Genomic DNA, 26,006 nt, shown 5'->3' with positions numbered 1-26,006 from the left:
TCAATCACAAAACATGAACCAGAAAAAAACCTGCAGTACCGGAAAGCTACCAAAGAGACATTGAAAATGAATCAAATGATTACTTGTATAAAGATCTGTCATCTATTGTCAGACACGACCTAGATACCAGGAGTAAGTGACGAGCTCCACCCTACATGTTTACATCGTGTGTACCCGCTGGAGACTCTCTACAAACAAGATATTTTTGCACACATGACATACTGTAAAGCATTGAACCTTAACGTATTGACACTCAACTTACTCTCCCACAGGCTAGCCTTTACACATGCTAGACAACTATAAAAGAGAACAGGTCCAATGACTCAGCCTCTCTTTCTAAAGGGTTTGCAGAGCTCTCACTCTTTCCCAAAGGCTTGCTTAGGTGGTCTTCCCTTTGCCGGCTGAGAAGCCTCTTCCTCTCCCCTGCCTGTGGAGTCTCTTTCCCCCACCACCTGCTGAGCCTCTCCACCTATGCCCTGTCATGACTCCTGTTTGACTGTCGAGACTCAAAGCCGTACTGAACTGAGCAGGCGAGTATTGACAACTGTTCGAGTAAGGGTGTTACATTCATTAGCTATTTTAACTATTTGTCGTTAATATTATTGTTTAGAATTTTGTTAGTTGTGTATTTAAATTGTTTGGCTTATAGAATAAAGAAGTTACTTACCTCCTAATTCCACAATGATACACAACCATTTTAAATACATACAACTATTATGGTACAAAGTTAAGTTGCATACAATTTACAGCACAAGGCTCCGCTCATCAATGTGAGCGTGCAACTAACAGACACCCGAGAGACAGATTAATATTTGGCGTTTCCCAAACTTACAACACAAGTTTTAAACTTTCGCGTTTTTGAATACAAACAGTGTAGCTGCGTCGCCTTCATAAAACGTGTCTACATATCGGGGGCAACGGTTTTCGATGAATTCATATTCGCCGCTGCTGTCGAGTTTATCTCTGAAAAACCGCTATTATTCGTTTGACTAATTCAAATTATAATAAACCACGCTCGCTGAAACCAGTGTTATGAAGAGAAAGCTACATTTGAATAAGTAAAGGGGGAGGGGTAACGAGAAAAGAAACAACAACCAGCGATTCTTTGGAGAGAGGGTTAACTGTTTCGCGGCTCCATGATGACGCATTTAGCGAAACTACAGCCGTGCTACGTCTGTTTCTAACATGTGGCCAACTAACCGTTATGATTTTATTATCGATAAAGCCGCTTCAGAATGGTTTTGTTTGCGGTGGTGCACCATTTCTAACATTTTCAAAACCGGTTAAAACATTAAGGCGTTTTAGCAGTTGCGCGAATGGTCACCGCAATGTCGAACGTTCCCTAGTAAATAACATTTCTAATAAGTCAACTGTAGTCAGGGTGAGATTTGCTCCAAGTCCAACAGGTATAGCAATCATTTAACAATCGTGCATTTATTATGATAATTTGAAGTGATCAATTTAGTAGCAAAAACTTATAGTACAGTATAGTTCAGTATAAGTACAGTATAATCTTTGCTATTCTCTTGTCTATTGTCTATATTGGTATTTCGTCAACCTAACATACCTGAACAAAATAGATATTAAGTTTGCATGCAATGAGCATGGTAACAAAAAGTCGTGGAGCTTTGGGCTTTACTTCAGCAGCTCAATTTAGGCATTTATGACAAAAATGTGAGCAAGTTCCCTACTATAGGCTACTCGTTAATCACCAAACTATTTTTTATCATGATTTCTGAAGAAAAATTGTTTAGAGTGGTGTGGAGACAATTCTCACGTTTGGCTTCAAATTACGTTCTTGAGACCGACTCACGAGAGCTCTGCTGAACCCAACAGAGTACACGGAACCCAACACTCCTATAGTACAACCAGCGGAACCAACAAGAGGGAGCTGAAATCAACTCACTTGTGCTCTGTTAAAACCACCAGTGTGTTGAACCTAACGCTTCTAACCGCACAACCAGCAGACCTCAACCGGAGGTCGCTGAAACCAACTCACTTGTGCTCTGCTGAACAACAGAGTACGTTGATACCAAAACTTCCTACAATATGACCTGCTGGATCCAACAGGAGGGAATCGAATAGTTTGTAAGGGCAATAACTGTAGTTCTAATCATCTTTGTAACTCCGTCTGAGCTTGCTGTCAATTTTTTTTAGCAGTGATCAAAAAGTGACAACATTCTCCAACAAATAAACAATTATATTGTGGGAATATACATTATTCGAGTGTATCTTAAGAGCAGCACAAGGACTGACTTGCCTAACAATTACATCAGTATTGGTGCCGCGTAAGCGTGCCAGCTCTTGCTTAACAGTGATTGTTTGAGCTGACCAATTGTGCTGCTCTGCTGTCTGCTGATTTTGTGAAATTTTCACATACGCAACGATAGAAAATTATTATGAGGCAACTAGCTATCGTAATGCAATAAACTAGCCACCAACAAAAAGCCTGTGACATGCAATATGTAGGGAACAGTATTTTCAAGCACTAGAAAGACATATCCTGATGACGAAAAATAATAAATACAAAATCTCATCTCGTGAAAAACTATATACAAAAGGGGAATATTACTTGAAGGTTAACTTGCAAAAAAATTTAAATTACAATTATTTGGTATTAAAAGGTTCGCCATGTCTTACTCTGCTCTGTTATAGGTTCAAAATATGTGGAAATATGATTACAAGCTCTTAAAAGCTCAAAATTGAACAGTTAAGAAAACAGCCGTAAGTTGGAATCCCTCTTGGAACGGCTCAAATGTGACGTAGTTGAACACGATGTGCTTATGTTTACACTTTTATGCAACCTCATTTATCGAAATACTTTCACAAATATACTTCACGTATTCAATAAAACCATGTCTATTGTCCTTACGCGTCTATCTCATTATCATCGTAATGCTGTCACCTTGAGCACTGATATCTCAAAACATAGCCTAAAATTAGTTTAATTTTTCAACCTTAGCTCGAGGGAATGTATATTATCATCTGATGAACATGAGGAGCCTGTTAGTCATCTGTGATGGTCGAAAAATAATGCAAAAGCTGTTTGCGCCATTTGGTGGGAAATATAGGTCACATGATCAGATTATGACTAGATGATTAGACCAAGCTGAAACGAAACTGTAAAGTAGCAAGCATCTATATTTGATAAGGGCTTTCTGGTAAAACCCGAAGTGTTTGTATAAAAAGTAGTGCTACGATAAGTGTTATATTGAGCCTTTTATTGGCCTTTCATTCCACGTGATAGCATCACGTGTCAAAACAATAACCACATCGAGTTGAGTACGTCATCAAAATAAAGGGATTCCAACCTACAGCAGTTTTTTTAACTGTTCGTTTTTGAGCTTTTAAGAGCTTGAGCCACACAACAGCATGATTACTTTTGTCACACGCTAAGAATGTTCTTAACCTACAGGTTTCATAGAAAGAGTGGTAATGTTATTTGGCACAGCTAAAAAGTAATTACATCTCTACTAATAACCTTTTTGATTTAAAGATGTTTATAAGGTTGCAATTCACTATAAATGTACATAGTAACTCGTCCATTCTAAAATGCATCATCCATATGCGCAAACAACTCTTTAAATGAACTATTTATTCCTAGCGAACTGCCAGTACACAAGCGTGTAATATTCACTAGAACCAATTATAGCGCACTAGGCGAATACCAATTCAGACTCTTATAAAAGATTAATCATTAGTTTCTCGCTTGTTCACATTGTTTTACCTTGTGATTGAATCTTGTCCTCTGTCACATATATCCCTGTTTCTTTTTCTATTTAAAGGTGAACTTGCAACAAAATTCACATTACAGTTATTTGGTATCATAAGATTCACCATGTCTTACTCTGTTGTGTTGTAGGTGCAAAATATATGGGAATGTGATTACAAGCTCTTAGAAGCTCAAAAACGAAAAGCCCGCCGTAGATTGGAATCTGTTTATTTATCTGACGTAGTCATTACAGTTTGGTTATCGTCTTGTCACGTGATGTTGTCATGTGAATTGAAAGGCCAATAAAAAGCTCAATATAAAACTTGTCGTAGCCCTAGTTTATGACAAACACTTCGGGTTTTACCGAAAATCCCGTATCAAATATAGATGCTCGCTACTTTACAGTTTTGTTTCGGCATTATTCAATCGTCAAGTCGTAATCTGATCACGTGACCCAATACTTCGCAAATAATTTTTGCAGCACTGCAATTATCACAGGTATCCAACAGGCTCGTCATGATTATCAGACAATGATACGTACTCCTTCGAGCTAAGGTTAAAACGTTATAACTTGGAACTTACAACACAACAGAGTAAGACATGGTGAATCTTTTGATACCAAATAACTGTAATGTGAATTTTGTTGCAAGTCAACCTTTAAAGTTTGAGCCATTGCCTACCCAGTGACTGAATTCGATTTAACTAACTTCTAGTAACTCGATTGAGTCGGACAACTGCAGCACAAATTAGTACAAACTTCCTAGTTTTGTCACCTAAGTAATGCATCTTATTTACTCTATTGCTCACAAGTATTGCATAAGCATTTTTTGCACATTCTTAATTACTGACCAGCAAAAACTGCAATTTCCATTATCATGTGCAATATTGGTTGGGGACTCTCTAAATATCGACCATGTTAAGTTCATGCATTGGAGTATACCCCATTTTGTTGCACATTAGATTATGCTACTGAAGTTATCATATTTTTCATGTTTGCTTTTGCAGCAAACTTGGGCATCCTGAAACTTTAATTTTCACTGGACAGTATATGTACATCCTTCTGCGCCTTACTCTATTAGCAGAATATGTTCGCTAATTTGACGAGAAAAATAATGAAAGACAGAGAGTTGTTTCAACATTGATCCTGTTTTTATCCTGCTGCATGCAAACCGCTGATGAAATAAGTTATTCTTTTGACCCAATTAGTGAGTTCAACAATCTGATGAGCATCTAGGACCTATTTGACTCTACATAATAGACCTTAAAAACTGCTGCGCGTGTCACATCACTCAGACCCTCATATATACAAGATCGCTACACCGATATCCGCGTGTCACATCACTCAGACCCTCATATATACAAGACCGCTACACCGATATCCGCGTGTCACATCACTCAGACCCTCATATATACAAGACCGCTACACCGATATCCGCGTGTCACATCACTCAGACCCTCATATATACAAGACCGCTACACCGATATCCGCGTGTCACATCACTCAGATCCTCATATATACAAGACCGCTACACCGATATCCGCATGTCACATCACTCAGACCCTCATATATACAAGAGCGCTACACCGATATTTGTGGACAGCTATGAAAACTTTGTCTCTTCCAATTCGTACCATCTCTGAAAACTTCCAGGTCATCTTAATTTGATTGATGATGTAAATTTGTTGAAATAAAAAATTTCAACTTTTTGAATATTATTGGTTTCTGATGTTTTGTAAACCGTTAAATTTGTTCATCTTTGGATTCAAATGTAGCACTTTTACCACTAGTGTTTTGGTGTTTCTCTTCTCTAATGTACAAAAGGAACCGCATTAGAAAAAACAAGTTGAAGTATTCTATGGATATCACTGAGATTCAATATAGTATAGCAAATATATTTGTTACAAATAAAAGTAATTTCATCTTTAACAGTGATAGCAAAGCGTTAGATTTTGACTTGAACAATTCACTTCTACTGCTCTGTTACTTTGTATAATGCTATGTATGGTGCAAACAGTAAATCATTGCTCACAAACTAGGTGCCCTTTTCATAGCATTAGAGTTACACTTGTACAAGGGACATATATAAGTGACAAGTGACATCTATAAGTGACACGTGACATATACATGTATAAGCTATGTATTTCTGAAGTTGACCTGGTTACCTAACTTGTCTTAGTTATCAAAATGCTCAAAGCACTCCTATTGTTTGGCAATATTTCTGCAATAGATGTGCTGATTTATGTTTTTTGCTCATACATTTTAGGGGAGCTCCATCTTGGAGGTCTCAGAACTGCCCTCTATAACTTTCTCTATGCCAGACAACATAATGGTGTCTTTATCTTGCGGTGTGAAGATACAGACCAGGTTAGAATGGATTCTCATTTGACATATCGGCTAACATAGTGACCCTTGCTTCAGTTCTTATTCATCCTATGAAGTATTGACAACAAATCGTGCTTGTGCTGCCAGCACTTCTCTTTACCTTGACACCTTTACTTGAGAACAAAAATATATGGATATACGACCTGTTTGCAGGCTAGATATGTTCCAGGCGCAATGGAAAGAATCATTGACCTACTCTCGTGGGTGGGCATAAAACCTGATGAAGGTCCAATTATTGGAGGTGATTATGGACCCTATGTACAGGTACTTCAGATGATTAGATGACAGCCCTCTACAGGTTGCTGTTGAATTACCTGAATGGGCACTTAACACTTTTTTTTATCCGTATCAATAGAACATAGTCTAAACAGATTTAATAGAATGATATACAGACGTCAATAATACATTTTTAGACTAGGCTATGTTGGTATGGCATACAGGTGCCAATAGTACATCAACTAGCCAGGCTATGATGGCATGGCATACAGGTGTCAATAATACATCAACTAACCAGGCTATGATCGCATGGCATACAGGTGTCAATAGTACATCAACTAACCAGGCTATGATCGCATGGCATACAGGTGTCAATAGTACATCAACTAACCAGGCTATGATGGCATGGCATACAGGCGTCAATAGTACATCAACTAACCAGGCTATGATGGCATGGCATACGGGTGTCAACATTGACACAAGTTTGCCTCAGGCTGGGGTGAATGTGAAACCTGTACCAGTTTTCCAAGATGTTTACTGTAAGGTCTTCCTTGTATGCTTTATTTTAACTCTCATAGTCTGAACGTTTGGCGCTGTATACAAAGTGGGTGAACCAATTGCTGGAGGAGGGTCATGCGTACAAATGCTTCTGTTCACCTCAAAGACTTGAGCTTCTACGGAAAGAACAAAGTATGAGAAGAGAGGTGTTTCAGGTGAGACTTAGATATGGTGACTGCTTTAGGTGAGACATGAGGAACCTGAGGTTTTGTTTGAGTTTTAAAACTTGGATGTTTATCTGAACATGCCATATATCTAAATATACATTTATTCATTATGGTTGAGCAAGCATTTGTATTTTGCAGGGTTATGATAATGCCTGCAGGTATCTCACTCATGAAAAATTACAGGAAAAAGTTTCTTCTAAGACACCCTTTGTCGTTAGGTTCAAGGTTTGTCTTCTTTTTTTATCACTGTTTTTCTCACCACTTACTCTATTGGTGCTGATATGTGAATCCCTTCTATTGGCAATTTTTGATCTCATTGTCTATGACGTTGTACAGCTCATGGACTGTGCCCAGACCTGGACAGACATGGTACATGGAGATTGTCGAGCTGATCTTAGGAATGCTGAGGGAGACCCGGTCTGTGCCAATTATATGTGATATTACAGTACCAATTATATGTGATATTACAGTACCAATTATATGTGATATTACAGTACCAATTATATGTGATATTACAGTACCAATTATATGTGTTATTACAGTACCAATTATATGTGATATTACCATGCCAATTATATGTGACTAGCTGCATTACCCGTCTACAGAAATAGATTCACGCGCAGCATAAGGTTTATTGAGAGTTGTCTTTCATACTGTAAAACAACTCCAAATATGCAGTTACATCTCCCTCTCTCCATCTCTCCCTCTTTCCCCTCTCTCTCCCTCCCTCTTTCTCTCTCTCTCCCCTCCTCTCCTCCTCGCTCTCCCTCTTTCCCGTCTCTCCCCCCTCCCTCCCTCTTCCCCCTCTCCCTCTCTCTCCCCCTCTCTCTCCGTCTCTCCCCTCTCTCTCTCTCTCTCCCCCCCTCTCCTCCTCGCTCTCTCTCCCTCTCTCTGTTTCTCTCCCTCTCTTCCCTCTCTCTCTCCCTCCCTCTTCTCCCTCTTTCTCTCCCTCTCTCTCCCTCTCTCTCTCCCCCCCTCTCCTCCTCGCTCTCTCTCTCCTTCTCTCCCTCTCTCCGTCTCTCCCTCTCTCCCTCCCTCTTCCCCCTCTCTCTCCCTCTTTCCCTCTCTCTCTCCCCCCTCTCCTCCTCGCTCTCCCTCTCTCTCCCCTTCTCTCCCTCTCCCCCCCTCTCTCTCCCCCCTCTCCTCCTCGCTCTCCCTCTCTCTCTCCCTTTCTCTCTCCCTTAGTTCAACGCAACACATGCGGATAGACAACATTTTTGGTTTTTCTGTCGGGCGAATGAAGAAACAGTTTTCGACGTGTGCCTACTTTTGAGCAGGCGACGTATAGCTGGTCATGGCTGATGCAGGGTGACAGTAAGTCGATAGCAGCTGCTCTCTTTCTTTTCACAATAGCGTATCACAACGCTCGGAGTACTCGTGAAAGTTCTGTAATAGTAAGTTACAGTAGGCCTACTCGTAGCTGGAAAAAAATTAGTAACTCGGCTGCTGAAGGAAATGAACATGACCCACTATCACGAACAGCGGCAAATCCAACGTTATTAAGTAGTGGAGATGTGGCAATTCACAGACAATACAACATCGTATAAGAAACACTTACCTTTTTGATGTGGAAATTTAGTAGGTGAGAAATGCGTTTTTCCAGTGGCTCCAAGAAACAAACGTTTACGTGACCTTCTCGGTACACGTTGGCAGTAAATATTAATTGCATGTAAATAACTACTCGTTAATTTATTTTATTTAATGAATAGTACATTTGTATAGCTGTATAGACACCTTTGTATAGGCCGCAGAACTCAGGAAAGGTGGTTTTAAACACGGCAGAAAATTTGCCGTTTAAAAAGCGTGCTAACCGGGGATTTCGGTTAATGCGCTCGAGCGGTGAAAGGAAAACAACAGAATCGCCACACCTTTATATAAGCCGCTTGGCTCAAATCGTCAGAGAAAAGTAGCGGCTAATAGTCCATATTACGAAATTACGATATTACGATAATTAGTACTCATATTAATTCGGTTGGCTTCGTTCGACCGGATGGAAAAAGAAAGACCGCTCTATAATTTATTTACCGTTACTACACATATTACCTAATTCCGGCAGTTTGCTTCGTACGATCGAAATTCGTACGACGATAAAAGGAAAGACCCCTCTATAAGGCGGACAATCAATCAGATAGACAACGATTGCCGTTTATATAGTAGATAGAGAACAGCGTTTTTCTAGTGGTTGCAAGAAACAAATGTTCACATGACCTTTCCGGTACACGTTGGCAGTAAATATTAATTAGATGTAATTTACTACTCATTAATTTATTTAAAGAGTAGTAAATTTTATTTAATTCACTACTAATATTTACTACTAATTTAATTTTACTACTTACTCATATTAATTAAGTTTGCTTCGTACGATCGAATCTGTTACAATCTTGCCACAATTAATACTCATAGAGGATCTATTCTTCAGCCCTGAACCCTTGTATATAGTACATATCAATCAATTTATCTTTGTATAAGCTATCCTGCATTACTTATTTGAAGTCATCCTCTCATGTAAATTTTCTTTTAACTTTTCACAAATAATCTCAAACTAAATATGAATTGTTCACTACTATCTTGCATTCAGGATTCTTCTACAGTTTCCGTTTTATTAGATAATATGCTTGCAAATAGAGGCTTTTTGTTATTTTGTTATCAGCAAAATAAAAGATTACTAACTAACTAACGATCGAATCGAAAAAAAAAACCGCCATATAATTTATTTATACTGCTCATATTTGGGAGTTATCGGTGACTCAATATATCGAGAAGACAACTCATACTATTAGCATATCAGTATTTATCGTCCATCCCTACGATGAATAGCAGGTTACGTATTATAATAGAGGCGTGTACTAACCGGAGATTCCCGTTAATGCGCCCTAGCGGTGAAAAAAACCACAGAATAGACACGCCCTTATATAAAAGTAGCGGCTAATAGTCGGAAAATTACGGTACTCTATAAAGCGGACAGACAGATACACAGATAGATAGACAGACAGACAACGATTGCCGTTTATATAGTAGATATGACAGTACCAATTATATGTGATATTACAGTACCAATTTTATGGAATATTACAGTACCAAATATATGTGATATTACAGTACCAATTATATGTGATATTACAGTACCAATTATATGTGATATTACAGTACCAATTATATGTGTTATCACAGTACCAATTATATGGGATATTACAGCACCAATTATATGTGATATAACAGTACCAATTATATGTGATATGACAGTACCAATTATATGGGATATTACAGTTACATTGAGTAAGATAGAGTATAGGTTAGTGCCATTATCAGTAGACATGAACTATATAGCAGTGCTATTATCAGTGAACATAAACTATATAGTAGTGCTATTATCAGTGGACATAAATTATATAGTAGTGCTATTATCAGTGGACATAAAGTATATAGGAGTGCTATTATTAGTGGACATAAAGTACATGTGTATAGTAGTGCTATTATCAGTGGACATGAAGTATATAGCTGTGCTATTATCGATGGACATAATGTATATAGTAGTGCTATTATTAGTGGACATATAGTATGTTGTTCAAAGTTGAACTTGGTTCTGAATACCTTGGTTCTTATTGGAATGCTTTGAATTCATTGAGACTTTGGAAGTGTAACTCAGTTAATGACTGCCTAGTGCGCTGAAGTCGGAGTTGTCTCTTCCAATACTTCATAATAGTAGATAAACTTGTAGATCATCTTGAAAACTGATGGATATCCAACATACCATTTGGCCAATGTTATAGATGATCATTACATGAAGATATCCCATGTGCTTCGTGGTACAGTAAGTTGTTCTACTCATACTCTGTGACACAAGGGGTTGTCTACTCTGCGTAATATACATCTGAATATCTATAGTCATATTTGCTGTCAATGGACAAACACATTCATAATATACTTGGTTCAGGCAAAGGATAGGCGTAAGATAGTTTTAAAGTATTTCATTCTTTCACTGCTACTTGAAATTTTATCCATTCACATGTAATCCTCAGATAAATGTGACCCCGGCAGTCAGAATGTACAATCGTGCGGTAATTGGATTGTTCACAATAGAGCGCAACGCGTGCTATATGCTATTATATGACTCCCATCACTATTTTAGTAAACAGAGGTTTATAGTGCATTCAACCCTGCTCTTTCACGTGGTCTTGTTTATTTTTGTGTCTGACCAATCATAAAGCCAGAATCGCCATTTAAATCTACCCATATCGGTGGTTGCTATGGAAATTGTCATAACCCAAGATCTTAAGTATAGACTCTAATTGCGGGTGGGCGCGTGTATGTGGCCATTTTCTGTTTCAACGCCTCAGGCTAAAACAAAATAAAACGTCGCACAAATTACGGCTAGTTGACGCTAATAATTTAGATGTAATTCTAAGTATTTCTACATAGAATCTGAGTCAGCTGCCTCAGACTATAGTGAAAGCGATGATGAGGATTGTGATAATAGGGAAACCTCAGAAATACAGCTGCTTACGCAATATGTGGCTGCTAACGATAAGGAGAGTAACAGCGATCATCCTAACTAATTAAATTACAGATAATAACGATCAGCCTATCACTGCTGATAACTTTCCCATTATAGCTGTTGACATCAAACTAATAAGTAGATGCAAATGTAAGGAATTCTGCACTAGTTTTATGTCATCTAAACAAATAAGCCTCGTTAGAACTGTGTATCAAGGATTACCGAAGGACACATTTGATATGGTTGTGTTGGGACAAACTGCCACAAATATAACAAGCAAACCCGTTGAATGGGCTACAACAAATCTCCGCAGTGTACTCTGTGCTACAATGTGTGAGTGTTAAACTACATAAAAATAGCTCTAGATTGAATGGTCACTTGATGAGTTGGGTTGATATTTCCGCATCTTGATGCCCTCTGTGGTCACCTTTCGTTGACCTTACCATGACCTTCTGTATAGATGGACAATTTTGAATACAGTTCCAACATTTTGATAAGTCGTTGGATTGTCATTATATGCAGTCATAGCAATATAGCTTGATGAGAAGTGCCCAGTTTGAAGCATACCCTTTTAATATAAATCTCCAGGAAGGTGAGCTTTTAGCCACATATTTTGCTGACCTTACCCTGACCTTTGGAAGGTCAACCGTCAATCAAATTTAAATAGAAATGTGACCATCATCTTTTTCAGGGTGTAGAATGCCAGGTTTCATCAATATAGGTTGAGATTAAGTGGTCTGTTGCTATGGCATTTTGATTTGTAAACAAATACCATGATTTACGATTCATGAATCGGCAACCTTATCCTGCCTAAACTCAAAACAACAGTTTTAGTTCATCGTGAGACCTTCTCTACTAAATCTTGCATAACCTGGGCATAAATAATCCGATTTAAAAAATTTAAATTGCATTAAAATCCTCAGATATTGCAGATTTTGAATATGTAAATAACTCAAAAATGTTGTTTTAGCACGATTGTACATTCTGACTGCCTGGGTCACAAATATACAAATTTAGTAAACTCGTTTTAAAGCAAACTGACCTCTAATTATGCAACACCCAGGCCCAGAACCCCGGCAAAGTGTTTAGTGTTGTAAAAATCCTTTTTAAACAATTGAATGTCTACCGATGCTGATAGATTTTGTTGAGCATGAGAACTGATTAGAGGGATGCCAGTTTATAGTTAGTAGAGAGACTACAGCAAAGACTAACAATGTATAGTCTTTGTTGATAAATAGAGAATATCCGGGTTTGTATTGCTCTGTCGTAATTATTACCGATCTAACTTCTATGAAGTTTGCTCACTATTTGGAGTTGCCATCTCTTGTATTAGTTGTACGTAATGAGTTTCCATATTGATTGATCATTCTTGTGATAAATTGTTGATCAATTAGCTTATAATGTACTTTATTGGCAATAATTTCATTTCACAAATAGAAATGTTTTTCAAATTAGGCCATACAACAATAGTAAAACAAAAAAAAGGGAAAAAGCAACAGTTAGCCATTAAAATTGAATAAATGGTCTGACAAATAGTGTTTAAAATGCCTTTCTCTGCTAAGAGAACGGATATTTGGTGGAAGATTGTTAAAGCAGCTGGCAATGACATTTTCAAAATGATTGTTAGTGATTGTATGCAATTTGTTCATATCACGTAAGTTGAAATGAGTTAAGAACCTGTAATTGTCATGTAAAAAACGAGGACACAAACCATGAAAAATCTTGAAACATTGAATTGAAGTAAAATAAATATTTAGCATAGGCAGAGTAAGAAGACGCAGAGATTTGGAAAGATCATTTGTTGGAATAATATATGCAGGCAAATGATGTAAATTTGCAATGAGTCGAAATGCTCTTGCAACAAATATAAATCCTTAGTGACATATCTTGGAGCTAGATTATAATAAATGTGGATACCATAAATAATATGGCAACCTATAAACTGATAATAAAATGCAATAGCAGATTTTGAGTTCATGTATGGCTTGCAAAACTGGAGCAGAGTCAATGACTTCGTGACCTTACTACAAACAGTGTCGACATGATTATTCCAAGAGAGTCGATCTGTCAAAACAAATCCTAACAATTTTGTTTCATGTCTACAAGTGATGGATTGACTGTTAAACTTAAGAGTAAAGCTGTTTCGAAGGTTTTCATCAGTATTATAAAGAAGAAAGTGTGATTCTTGTAAATTGATTGTCATATGATTTGCTGTACACCAGTTGCTGATAATTTTCATGATGAGATTGCAGTTCGTCTCAAGAAGTTGCACATCTTTGTGATAACTAACAAAAACAGTATCATCGGCGTAGGCAAAGCCTTTTGGAATAAGTCTAAGAAGATCATTTATATATATTAAAAATAATACTGGCGCAATAAGTGACCCCTGTGGAACACCAACATTTATATCTAGTGTCAATGATTCCTTGTCATTTATGACGACCTTTTGGCGCCTTTTGTGAAAATAGGATTGAAGTATTTGCAACGATTTATTTTTAAAACCAGCAAGTTCTAGTTTATGATATAATATTTTGTGATTGACACAGTCAAAAGCTTTGCTGAAATCCAAAAACATCAAGCAAATCTTCTCACCTCTGGATTTCAAATCCAAACAATCTGAGATTAGTTTATGAACAGCATCAGTGCATGAATGACTTTTTCTGAAACCACACTGATAAGGATGTAAAATATTATTTTTGGACAAATGAGAGTAGATGTGAATATTTAAGTGCTTTTCAAAAACTTTAGATAAAATAGGGAGTACTGAAATAGGGCGGAAATTTGATGGGTTGCTATTATCTCCTCCTTTAAACAATGGAGTAACTCGTGCATGTTTCCATGCTGAAGGAAAATAGCCATCAATCAAAATTCTGTTAAACATATCAGTGATAATAGGTACAATGAATGGAAGAGTTGCTTTTATCATTTTTACAGAAATATTGTCTATGCCTGAGGCTTTGGAATTAGGAATGTTACTGATGTATTTTACAATATCATGAGGAGTAAATTTGGGAGACTCATTAAATGTGGTCTTCAACTCGGTGTTTTGACAAGACAAATAAGGATTGGATGACAGTAAAATTGAATTTGAAAGTTTACTTGCAATAGACACAAAATGTGAGTTAAGTTCTGAAGCTGACAAACAAGTGTCACAGTTTTGAGGTTTCTTATTTTTCACATTCAAAGCTTGCCAAAGCTTACGCGTATCACCAAGCTTTGACTGTTTAACAAGTTCGTCGATACATTTTGTTTTTTTTCTTTTAATGAGATTTGTGACAAAATTGCGCTGCTTTTTGTAAGCAGTCCAATCTTTGGAGTTTTTCAGTTTTTCTCTCAACAATTGTAATGTAGACATTGATTACTATCACAATTTCCTATCAATATTAATTGCTTTCACACGAAACGCTTCCAAACATTCCAGCAACCACCAGAAACTAACACGTTTCATTATATGCTCTATAAAGAAAGTATGCAGTTGTTGGTATGGTTAGTAGGTAGTAGGTAGGTAGCATACTTACTACATAGGAGGGGAAGTGTTTATAGAGATGTTTTATATTCCATGTCTCTAGTCTACAAAATAAACATAGCCACTTAGAATTCTTGTGACAAACATTATCTAGTGTACATGTCAAGCATGTTTTTTTCACCAGACAACTAATACTATTGACAGAGGTGTATGAATGATTGTATAAACAAAAAAGTTATCAAATATCCAAACCCCTTTAAAGTTGCGATCTCTCGTATCCGGAGAGAGAATAAATCTTATATTTTGCTGTACCTCTTTGTCAAGCCAGATAGGTAAAGATTCTGACTTGACTTTTCTAGTTTTAAGAGGTGCCAACTCATTGACAGCCGTAGAAAACCTTTGATTAAATAAGTTTATCATGTCATTAGTGTTCTTTTTAATCAAAATATCATTCCAACTGATGAAGGAGAAGATGTAATGTGAGATGTGAGATGTAATGTATGATGATGAAGGCAAATACTGTTACAACAACCTACATCATTGTAATTACAATCTTTAGGCAAAGAGCAATATAATCATTAGCAACTCTAGTAACTGCAATGAATGTCTTGTCATCATCAAAAATCTTTCCCAAAAATCTCTTACCAGAAAAGCCTGAAATCAACAGGCTCAGCGGGCGCAAAAGAGAGGAGGCATGTAATTTCGACAGGCTCAGCAGGTACAGGAGAAATGAGGCCTGTAATCTACAAGAAGGTTAAAATTAAAGATTTAAGCTAATTAGGAAAAGGTTTTAGCCAGTAGTTGCAAAAAAAGGCAGTCTTACGTAAAAAATGATGTAAGACTCTGTGACACGTTCCATCTATCAGAAGGAAACGCTACTCAGCTTCCGAGGCAAAGGTGGTGGTAGAGATACGCCCGTAACTAAATTAGTTTAAGGTACTTTTTCACTATAATGATATACTTACCTACACACACAACTTTAGGGTAACATGTCACTATGATGGTACACTCATATACATAAACACAGTTCATAGGGAGAATATATGTGTAGTCCATGCCATAGGAGCAACATGTGCCGAGGTAATATGGTTCCCATCATTATTGCTCTGCAGGAATGGCACACTTCCACTGCTAAACATCTGCAGTTATTCGCTGCATTTGGTTGGACTCCTCCACGCTATGCTCACCTGCCTCTTCTTCTCAATGAGTGAGTTAAACTTTTCTACACTGATTGGCATGAGTGACACGTTTGCTAGTGATATCCAAAGCCACATTATCTAGTTGGTGTCTTAATATTTGCAGGGATGGTACAAAACTTTCCAAAAGGCAGGATTCCATGCAGCTTCAGCATCTCAAGGTGTGTCGAATTGTTTGTGAGTCATCATATCATACATGCTGTGAAGTCAGCGAGCGCGGGTGGCAGCGAGCTGCTAGGTTCGCTTCAATAGATTGACACGCTGATGGTTAATCGTGTTACTTATATCCTTTTAACACACTTCATGCTAATTATATTATTTTATAGGATTGTGGGTATGATCCTGAGAGTCTGATATCTCTGCTCAGTTTGGCAGGGATAATTGGCAGTTTGGCAGTCATGCTAATCCCACGAGCAAACGAGCAGAGCGAAGTGTGGGAGTTTTTATGATAAATGCATGTGCACACAACTTACGAAAATTATTCATCAACAATGAGACGAACCCTTGGCTAGAAATTTCATCAACAAATTTAAGCATCGTTTTGTAAAGTCGTTAAAGTATAATAACGATACAAAACACATTTAAACCTATTTGAATATGTTACCAAGTCTTTGTAAACCGTCGGTATTATCTTTAAACTTACCCATCTGATCGGATTGTACCCAAATTGGCAGATTAATTTGGACGAAAAATGCTACAAAACGCTTGAAAAGCTCGGTTTAATAAAAGTTAAGACCGAAAATTGAAACGCCAATAAAGCCGTGCGACAGATAGTAGAACTATTTAGCAGTGCGCATTTCACGAGAAAACCGTGCTCATTTCATCAGTCTATGGCATTTTTTACTCGTAATCGAATTTATTCGAAGGTTTCTGTAATAAACGTAGACCGTTTGAGGTGTAGACCGATTTACAGGTACGAAATTGTGGTACACAGTTTATCAGCCTGTGTTTTTTGTCCAATCACCGAAGGTTTCATTATTTGAAACGTTAGCCGAAATTCTTTACAACTTATGTACAAGCTAGGGCCGAACTACAACGCCCCTTCATGACGAGAACATTTTTTATTTTGCTACAGTTTTATACGCGTGAATGCTCCTACTCGCTTTCTGTTAAAGATCGCTTATCAAAACCATTCTACATTCAACGCAACCAACTTTCAAACTGTGTATAGTACACAGTAGCTTGCCATTTTACTTCTAATTTTGCATTTCAGAGTTATAATAAACATAATTCTTTATTGTTGTTGAATTACATACATTACAGTAAATTAGGCCTTCAGCTTTATAACACTTTTATAACAGCTTTTATTTTGCTGCAGTTTGCAGAAAGCTTCGAGACGCGTGAACGCTCATAGGTTTTCTATTATTGCTGTATTACTATATTAACAATATTGGTTATTTTAATAATATCAGTGCATTTTACTTATAATATTGGCCAACATTGCATTTCTCCTATTGCAAGGGAGAGATATAAACGTGTAATATTTTCCTTTCATTGTTGTTGTCTGTCATGACCAAACACTTTTTAAATAAATTTTCTAAAAACCTATATAACTACCACAACTTCTCGATATTGCTAGCTATGACGTTTTGAAATGTAAACAAAATTGTGTATTGGTTTTCTATTATTACTATATTAATAAAATTGATTATTCTAAGAATACCAGTGCATTTTACTTCTAATATTGGCCAATATTGCATTTCTCCTATTGCAGAGGGAAAATATAAACATATTTTCCATTCATTATTGCTTATTGTTGTATATAATAACACCCACACCCAGTACATTACAGCTACCATTGCAGTTATCCTATTGCACTGCAGAGCCATTTGATTGCTGATATTGCATTTCTCAACCATCAGTACCCTTTATTTTTTTGCCAATATCTCTGGCCATCTCTTTGGTCGTGGGCTGTATGACAGTGGAATTTCTAGTTATATTATTTTATAGGATTGTGGATATGATCCTGAGAGTCTGATATCTCTGCTCAGTTTGGCAGGGGGTGGTATAGTGCTGCCCCATAGTGATGTGAGCACACATGGTGTGTCTCTGACTACAGCTATAAAACACGTAAGTGCTGCTAACACAGCGCTGCTCTTTTTACGTTCTGTTCAATCTTGCAACTTGTTTTACCAACCTATAGGGTTTCTGTTTAGGACTGCATTTACCTACTATCCTAGGTCAGGAATACAGTAACCTAGGTCAGAAATACAGTAGCCTAGGTCAGAAATACAATAACCTTGGTCAGTAATTCGCTAACTTGGGTCAGGGCTACATTAACCTAGGTCAGAAATACAGTAACCTAGGTCAGAAATACAGTAACCTAGGTCAGAAATACAGTAACCTAGGTCAGGAATACAGTAACCTAGGTCAGGAATACAGTAACCTAGGTCAGGACTACAGTAACCTAGGTCAGAAATGCAGTAACCTAGGTCAGGAATACAGTAACCTAGGTCAGGAATACAGTAACCTAGGTCAGGAATACAGTAACCTAGGTCAGGAATACAGTAACCTAGGTCAGGAATACAGCAACCTAGGTCAGGAATACAGTAACCTAGGTCAGGACTACAGTAACCTAGGTCAGAAATGCAGTAACCTAGGTCAGGAATACAGTAACCTAGGTCAGGAATACAGTAACCTAGGTCAGGAATACAGCAACCTAGGTCAGGAATACAGCAACTTAGGTCAGGAATACAGTAACCTAGGTCAGGAATACAGTAACCTAGGTCAGGACTACAGTAACCTAGGTCAGGAATACACTAACCTAGGTCAGAAATACAGTAACCTAGGTCAGAAATACAGTAACCTAGGTCAGGAATATAGTAACCTAGGTCAGAAATACAGTAACCTAGGTCAGGAATACAGTAACCTATGTCAGGAATACGGTAAGCTAGGTCAGAAATACAGTAAGCTAGGTCAGGAATACAGTAACCTAGGTCAGGAGTACACTAACTTACATAGGTCAAACAGACAGTAACTATTTAAACATGTTCACATTGATCAAAGAATAAAGAATCACCGTGAAAATAGCCCGATTAGCCTTATAACAGTAATGAAAATGTTTATCACATAAGTTTGGAGTCATTCACTTGTCTTTAAAATTGCTAGCATATTTGGATCCATCACAAATAGTTAAGTTGACCATGTTTATCTTTTTGCAAAAAACTTCACTTGCAATGATGTAACATTCAATTCAAATTTTTATAATACAAGTTTGTATGCGCTTATCAGTTGAGATTGTGTGGGCATTTATGAGTTGACTCGTGATTTTCTACTCTCACAATGTGATTCAAGCTATCAGTATTCATCTTAGCATGGATTTTTTGGAGATACGGCTGTTTGACATATGGCTGTTCGTCATGTGGTTGTTTGAGCATATGGCTGTTTGGACATATGGCTGTTTGGACATATGGTTGTTTGGACATATGGTTGTTTTGACATATGGTTGTCTGGAGCTATGGTTGTTTAGAGATATGATGGTTTGGAGATAATTATGGTTGTGTAGAGATATGGTTGTATAGAGATATGGTTGTATAGAGATATGGTTGTATAGAGATATGGTTGTATAGAGATATGGTTGTATAGAGATATGGTTGTATAGAGATATGGTTGTATAGAGATATGGTTGTATAGAGATATGGTTGTATAGAGATATGGTTGTGTAGAGATATGGTTGTATAGAGATATGGTTGTATAGAGATATGGTTGTGTAGAGATATGGTTGTATAGATATATGGTTGTATAGAGATATGGTTGTATAGAGATATGGTTGTATAGAGATATGGTTGTATAGAGATATGGTTGTATAGAGATATGGTTGTTTGGAGATATGTTTGTGTAGAGATATGGTTGTATAGAGGTATGGTTGTATAGAGATATGGTTGTATAGAGATATGGTTGTATAGAGATATGGTTGTATAGAGGTATGGTTGTATAGAGATATGGTTGTATAGAGATATGGTTGTATAGAGATATGGTTGTATAGAGATATGGTTGTATAGAGATATGGTTGTATAGAGATATGTTTGTTTGGAGATATGGTCGTATAGAGGCATGGTTGTATAGAGATATGGTTGTATAGAGATATGGTTGTATAGAGATATGGTTGTATAGAGATATGGTTGTGTAGAGATATGGTTGTATAGAGGTATGTTTGTTTGGAGATATGGTTGTATAGAGATATGGTTGTATAGAGATATGGTCGTATAGAGGTATGGTTGTATAGAGATATGGTTGTATAGAGATATGGTTGTATAGAGATATGGTTGTATAGAGATATGGTTGTATAGAGGTATGGTTGTATAGAGGTATGGTCGTATAGAGGTATGGTTGTATAGAGGTATGGTTGTATAGAGATATGGTTGTATAGAGATATGGTTGTATAGAGATATGTTTGTATAGAGATATGGTTGTATAGAGATATGGTTGTATAGAGGTATGGTTGTATAGAGATATGGTTGTATAGAGATATGGTTGTATAGAGATATGGTTGTATAGAGATATGGTTGTATAGAGATATGGTTGTATAGAGATATGGTTGTATAGAGGTATGGTTGTATAGAGATATGTTTGTATAGAGATATGGTTGTATAGAGATATGTTTGTTTGGAGATATGGTTGTATAGAGGTATGGTTGTATAGAGATATGGTTGTATAGAGATATGTTTGTATAGAGATATGGTTGTATAGAGATATGGTTGTATAGAGATATGGTTGTATAGAGATATGGTTGTATAGAGATATGGTTGTGTAGAGATATGGTTGTATAGAGGTATGGTTGTTTGGAGATATGGTTGTATAGAGGTATGGTTGTATTGAGATATGGTTGTATAGAGATATGGTTGTATAGAGATATGGTTGTATAGAGATATGGTTGTATAGAGATATGGTTGTATAGAGATATGGTTGTATAGAGGTATGTTTGTATAGAGATATGGTTGTATAGAGATATGGTTGTATAGAGATATGGTTGTATAGAGATATGGTCGTATAGATATATGGTTGTTTGGTGATATGGTTGTTTGGTGATATAGTCGTTTGGAGATATGCTCGTTTGGAGATATGATTGTTTGGAGATATGATCGTTTGGAGATATGATCATTTGGAGATATGGTTGTTTGGATTTTGATTTTTGATTTATTTTCATCAACAATAGTAATTAAATAAAAGAAAAACAGCTTGAAGAGTGATGAAGCCCATAATATGCATTAGCATAGCTAGTCGTGACACCGGGCTTGTCGTCATCGCGCAAAAAAGATCAATTTTTATGAGTAAATAGGTTTTATTCACTGGTTAAAAGATGTAATTTAAGCTTTTTTTAAACTGGCCGCCTTCTGTATGTTTTTTATAGTATTAGGGAGTTTGTTCCAAAAAATAGCTTGTTGGTAATCCACCCTGTGATGGCCTGCACGGGAAGCAGTTTGTGGGAGATATATTGTGTGAGGGATGTAATTACAATGAAATTCATGATGAGCTAAAAGTATTATGCGGTATGAATATAGTGAACTGATAAGTAGCATGGATGATGATTTAAAAAGAGGCTTAGTGTAGATGGGGCGGGTTAGTTTTGTGAATGGTTTTTATCATGCGCTTTTGAAGTATTATCAAATTCGTAAGATGGGTGGGAGGTGCTTTTGGAGATATGCAGTAGTTGTTGGGATATTCCAGCAACCACCAGCAACGACCATATTTATATATGGTCGTTTAGAGATATGGTTTTCCGGAGCTATAGTTGTTTTAAATGAATTCGCTTGAATATTCAGTTACTTACCCTTTGGGCCCTAGACCCTAGAGCTATTATTTTATATCTGAAACTGATTGTTTTACAGTTATCAATATTTAATAATCACATATTAGCCAGTCAACTTGGGTAACTGTTATGTATGAACATTCTGAAATGCTTACAGATGGCTTGCATAACAGCAATAAGCAACTGCATCACCTAAGAGTGTTTGCTGATAAGATGTTTGGAATATGGCTGATGGTAAGGGTTAGTATTGTTTTATAGTTCATACTTGAGAACACACGAACAGAAAGCACTGTTTTAGAAGTTGGGAGACTACCGAGCCTCAGCCAATCATATCTCAAGAGAAAATATGATCAAGAAAGTGAAGATTTATTCTCTCTCCGGATACGAGAGATCGCAACTCTAAAGGGGTTTGGATATTTGATAACTTTTTTGTTTATACAATCATTCATACATCTCTGTCAATAGTATTAGTTGTCTGGTGAAAAAACATGTTTGACATGTACACTAGATAATGTTTGTGACAAGCATTCTAAGTGGCTATGTTCATTTTGTAGACTAGAGACATGGAATATAAAACATCTCTATAAACACTTCCCCTCCTGTGTAGTAAGTATGCTACCTACCTACTACCTACTAACCATACCAACATCTGCATATTTTCTTTCTTTAAACATGTTAGCTTCTGGTGGTTGCTGGAACGTTTGGAAGCATTTCGTGTGAAAGCAATTAATATTGATAGGAAATTGTGATAGCAATCAATGTCTGCATTACAATTGTCCAGTCATATCTTTTGCTGAACACTTTTTAACAAATAATTTGGAGAAGTTAAACTGCTGTAAACTATTAAATTCTTATACTGGACTCTATAGAGTCTATATAGATATATTAGCATCTATTGAGTTTATATAGATATACTAGCATCTATAATATAATAATATATGATTAATATATTATATATTATTATATATGTCATTAATGTCCATTATGTAATAATATATTATTATATATATAATATTATTAATATTATATATATAATATAAATACTAATAATTCAAAAATCAAAATTTACTGATGTACATGTTATTGGTTGAAGAATAGGTGTGTTTCTATAAGTTCACTAGGTGCTGATGTGATTGGTTGAAGAATAGGAGTGCTTCTATAAGTTCACTAGGTGCTGATGTGATTGGTTGAAGAATAGGAGTGCTTCTATAAGTTCACTAGGTGCTGATGTGATTGGTTGAAGAATAGGAGTGCTTCTATAAGTTCACTAGGTGCTGATGTGATTGGTTGAAGAATAGGAGTGCTTCTATAAGTTCACTAGGTGCTGATGTGATTGGTTGAAGAATAGGAGTGCTTCTATAAGTTCACTAGGTGCTGATGTGATTGGTTGAAGAATAGGAGTGCTTCTATAAGTTCACTAGGTGCTGATGTGATTGGTTGAAGAATAGGAGTGCTTCTATAAGTTCACTAGGTGCTGATGTGATTGGTTGAAGAATAGGAGTGCTTCTATAAGTTCACTAGGTGCTGATGTGATTGGTTGAAGAATAGGAGTGCTTCTATAAGTTCACTAGGTGCTGATGTGATTGGTTGAAGAATAGGTGTGTTTCTATAAGTTCACTAGGTGCTGATGTGATTGGTTGAAGAATAGGAGTGCTTCTATAAGTTCACTAGGTGCTGATGTGATTGGTTGAAGAATAGGAGTGCTTCTATAAGTTCACTAGGTGCTGATGTGATTGGATGAAGAATGGGTGTGCTTCTATAGGTGCACTAAGTGCAGATGTGATTGGATAAAGAAAGGGCGTCTTTGTGACTATGTAACATTCATCAAAACTAGGTATAAACACAAGCTTTGTTTATCACTGATGTCTATGATATTGCTACTATGTGAGGCTGATACCTGCTTTGTTCATCCGTGAATCAACTGTTAGTTTTAGTATTAAACCATTTTAAGCTTTGGTTTTCAGGACAGGCTATCTACAATCAACAGTTTGTTTGAAGATGACTTTCTCTATATATGGCAACGACCCTCAGATGACCTCAAGTTTGATCGCTTGAAAATTGCTTCATCTGTTTGTATCACTGCACTTTCACAGCTCAAGTCTTCCCTCTCATCTCATAGTCACACTAATTATGGTACGCAATATACCGTAGTACACAAATGATACCTTGTGTCAGATACACATCTATTGTTATGTGGCTACCAGGTGACTATGTAATTTAGTTGTTCTGTGTTTACCAGGTGATTATGTAATGCAGTTGTTCTGTGTCTATCAGGTGATTATGTAATGTAGCTGTTTTGTGTATATCAGGTGATTATGTAATGTAGTTGTTCTGTGTATATCAGGTGATTATGTAATGTAGTTGTTCTGTGTCTATTAGGTGATTATGCAATGTAGCTGTTATGTGTCTATCAGGTGATTATGTAATGTAGTTGTTCTGTGTCTACCAGGTGATTATGCAATGTAGTTGTTCTGTGTCTATCAGGAGATTATGTAATGTAGCTGTTCTGTGTATATCAGGTGATTATGTAATGTAGTTGTTCTGTGTCTACCAGGTGATTATGTAATGTAGTTGTTCTGTGTCTACCAGGTGATTATGCAATGTAGCTGTTCTGTGTTTATCAGGTGATTATGTAATGTAGTTGTTCTGTGTCTACCAGGTGATTATGTAATGTAGTAGTTCTGTGTATATCAGGTGTGTATGAAACGTAGTTGTTCTGTGCATATCAGGTGATTATGTAATGTAGTTGTTCTGTGTCTATCAGATGATTATGTAATGTCATCGTTGTGATAACGATATAAAGCGCTGTGGTTTTAGATGAACTGGTAAACAGCATTCAAAAGAAGTCAGGACTGAAAAAAGCCACCATGTTTAAAATATTGAGAGTTGCACTTACTGGACACGAGGTTTGTGAGAAATACTATCAGAAAATGATAAACTAGGAACCTGTATGTCTGATGTAAACTTTCATGACTGAGTTACTTTATGTAACAGTAGAGTAAATGATGCTACAAACTGATTGGCTGCTTTTGCCCAATTCCTCTGTGTGACATACTTCAACCCTCTTACACCTTACTAATATAGACTGACATCAGCTTACTTTTCCTGGAGCAGCTCTAGTCATAGAGTTATTATATTAACCTTATTATGTTCTTTCTGGATTGTGGTGAAGGAGTGTTTACCCGTAAACATTGTCAATTATTAACATTCCCTACTCCCATTTGTCACTCAGGTGGGGCTACCAGTTACCCTCATACTCCAGCTGCTGGGACAACATGAGACGATTACTAGGTGTGACTTGGCACTGCAGGTGCTCAACAGGTGACGATGTACAGCTTCTGATAGTCATCATTAATATGGCAGCAGAGGTCAGAGTGTCGAGTAGATAGAGTTAGTAATATGCTGACCACAGTAAGGTTGGAGAGATAAGTAAGCGGATGAGTGGTGGGAATGCATTACTATTTGCTCTTTAGCAGTTTAGTTGCGGCATGTGTAAACACGTGTAGACATTTTATACTATCTGTTATATATGTTCACAGTTGAACTTGGTGTAAGCACGACTTTTATCTACATGAAATAAAAAGTATTTGATGATCGCAACATCTCTGAGCTTGTTTTAGTGAGATAGCCTTGATATCTTCTCTGTCTCCCTCAAACAGCGGCGTTCATTTTGATATATTCAAATGATAGATGAATCGCCCGATTCCCTGCAGGTGCTGGATTCTTCTTAAAGAACTACAAAGAACATTTGATGATTAACGGGAGAGGCTACATAGCACATGAGTCATAATGTCATAATGTACCTTAGCGACTGATGTACATGTCTTATTACTGTCTACTTACCTTTAGTTCTGGTGCTTCGACGTATAAAATTTTAAATGGATTCTTTACAAGGCTGGCCCCACTACGAACCTTTCTCAAACATACTCAAAAGCCTCTCGCCGTTGGTTTGTAGTTTTGTACAAACTTTCAAGTCCATTGCTGACCAAGTGCAGAGGTTATAAATCCAACTATGAAACTCATACATGTACAGTGTATAAGTATTCAAACATGTACAGTGTATA

General features: G+C 36.9%; 1 protein-coding gene across 1 annotated transcript; it reads left to right on the top strand.

Annotated features, from left to right (window-relative positions):
* The first annotated feature begins 1,143 nt into the window (after nt 1-1,143).
* On the top strand, nt 1,144-25,364 carry LOC137387350 (nondiscriminating glutamyl-tRNA synthetase EARS2, mitochondrial-like). Its single transcript, XM_068073747.1, has 15 exons — nt 1,144-1,406; nt 5,977-6,077; nt 6,249-6,359; nt 6,890-7,024; nt 7,175-7,261; nt 7,373-7,453; nt 10,755-10,847; nt 16,110-16,204; nt 16,300-16,354; nt 18,144-18,263; nt 22,201-22,349; nt 22,497-22,548; nt 23,907-24,075; nt 24,760-24,848; nt 25,175-25,364. Exons 1-15 carry the CDS (start codon nt 1,205-1,207, stop codon nt 25,265-25,267), a joined length of 1,632 nt encoding a protein of 543 aa, XP_067929848.1. The 5' UTR covers nt 1,144-1,204; the 3' UTR covers nt 25,268-25,364.
* Nucleotides 25,365-26,006: the final 642 nt, after the last annotated feature.

This window comes from Watersipora subatra, chromosome 2 (assembly GCF_963576615.1).
Source record: "Watersipora subatra chromosome 2, tzWatSuba1.1, whole genome shotgun sequence".
Taxonomy (NCBI): Eukaryota; Metazoa; Bryozoa; class Gymnolaemata; order Cheilostomatida; family Watersiporidae; genus Watersipora; species Watersipora subatra.
This window is presented reverse-complemented; position numbering and strand designations above follow the sequence as displayed.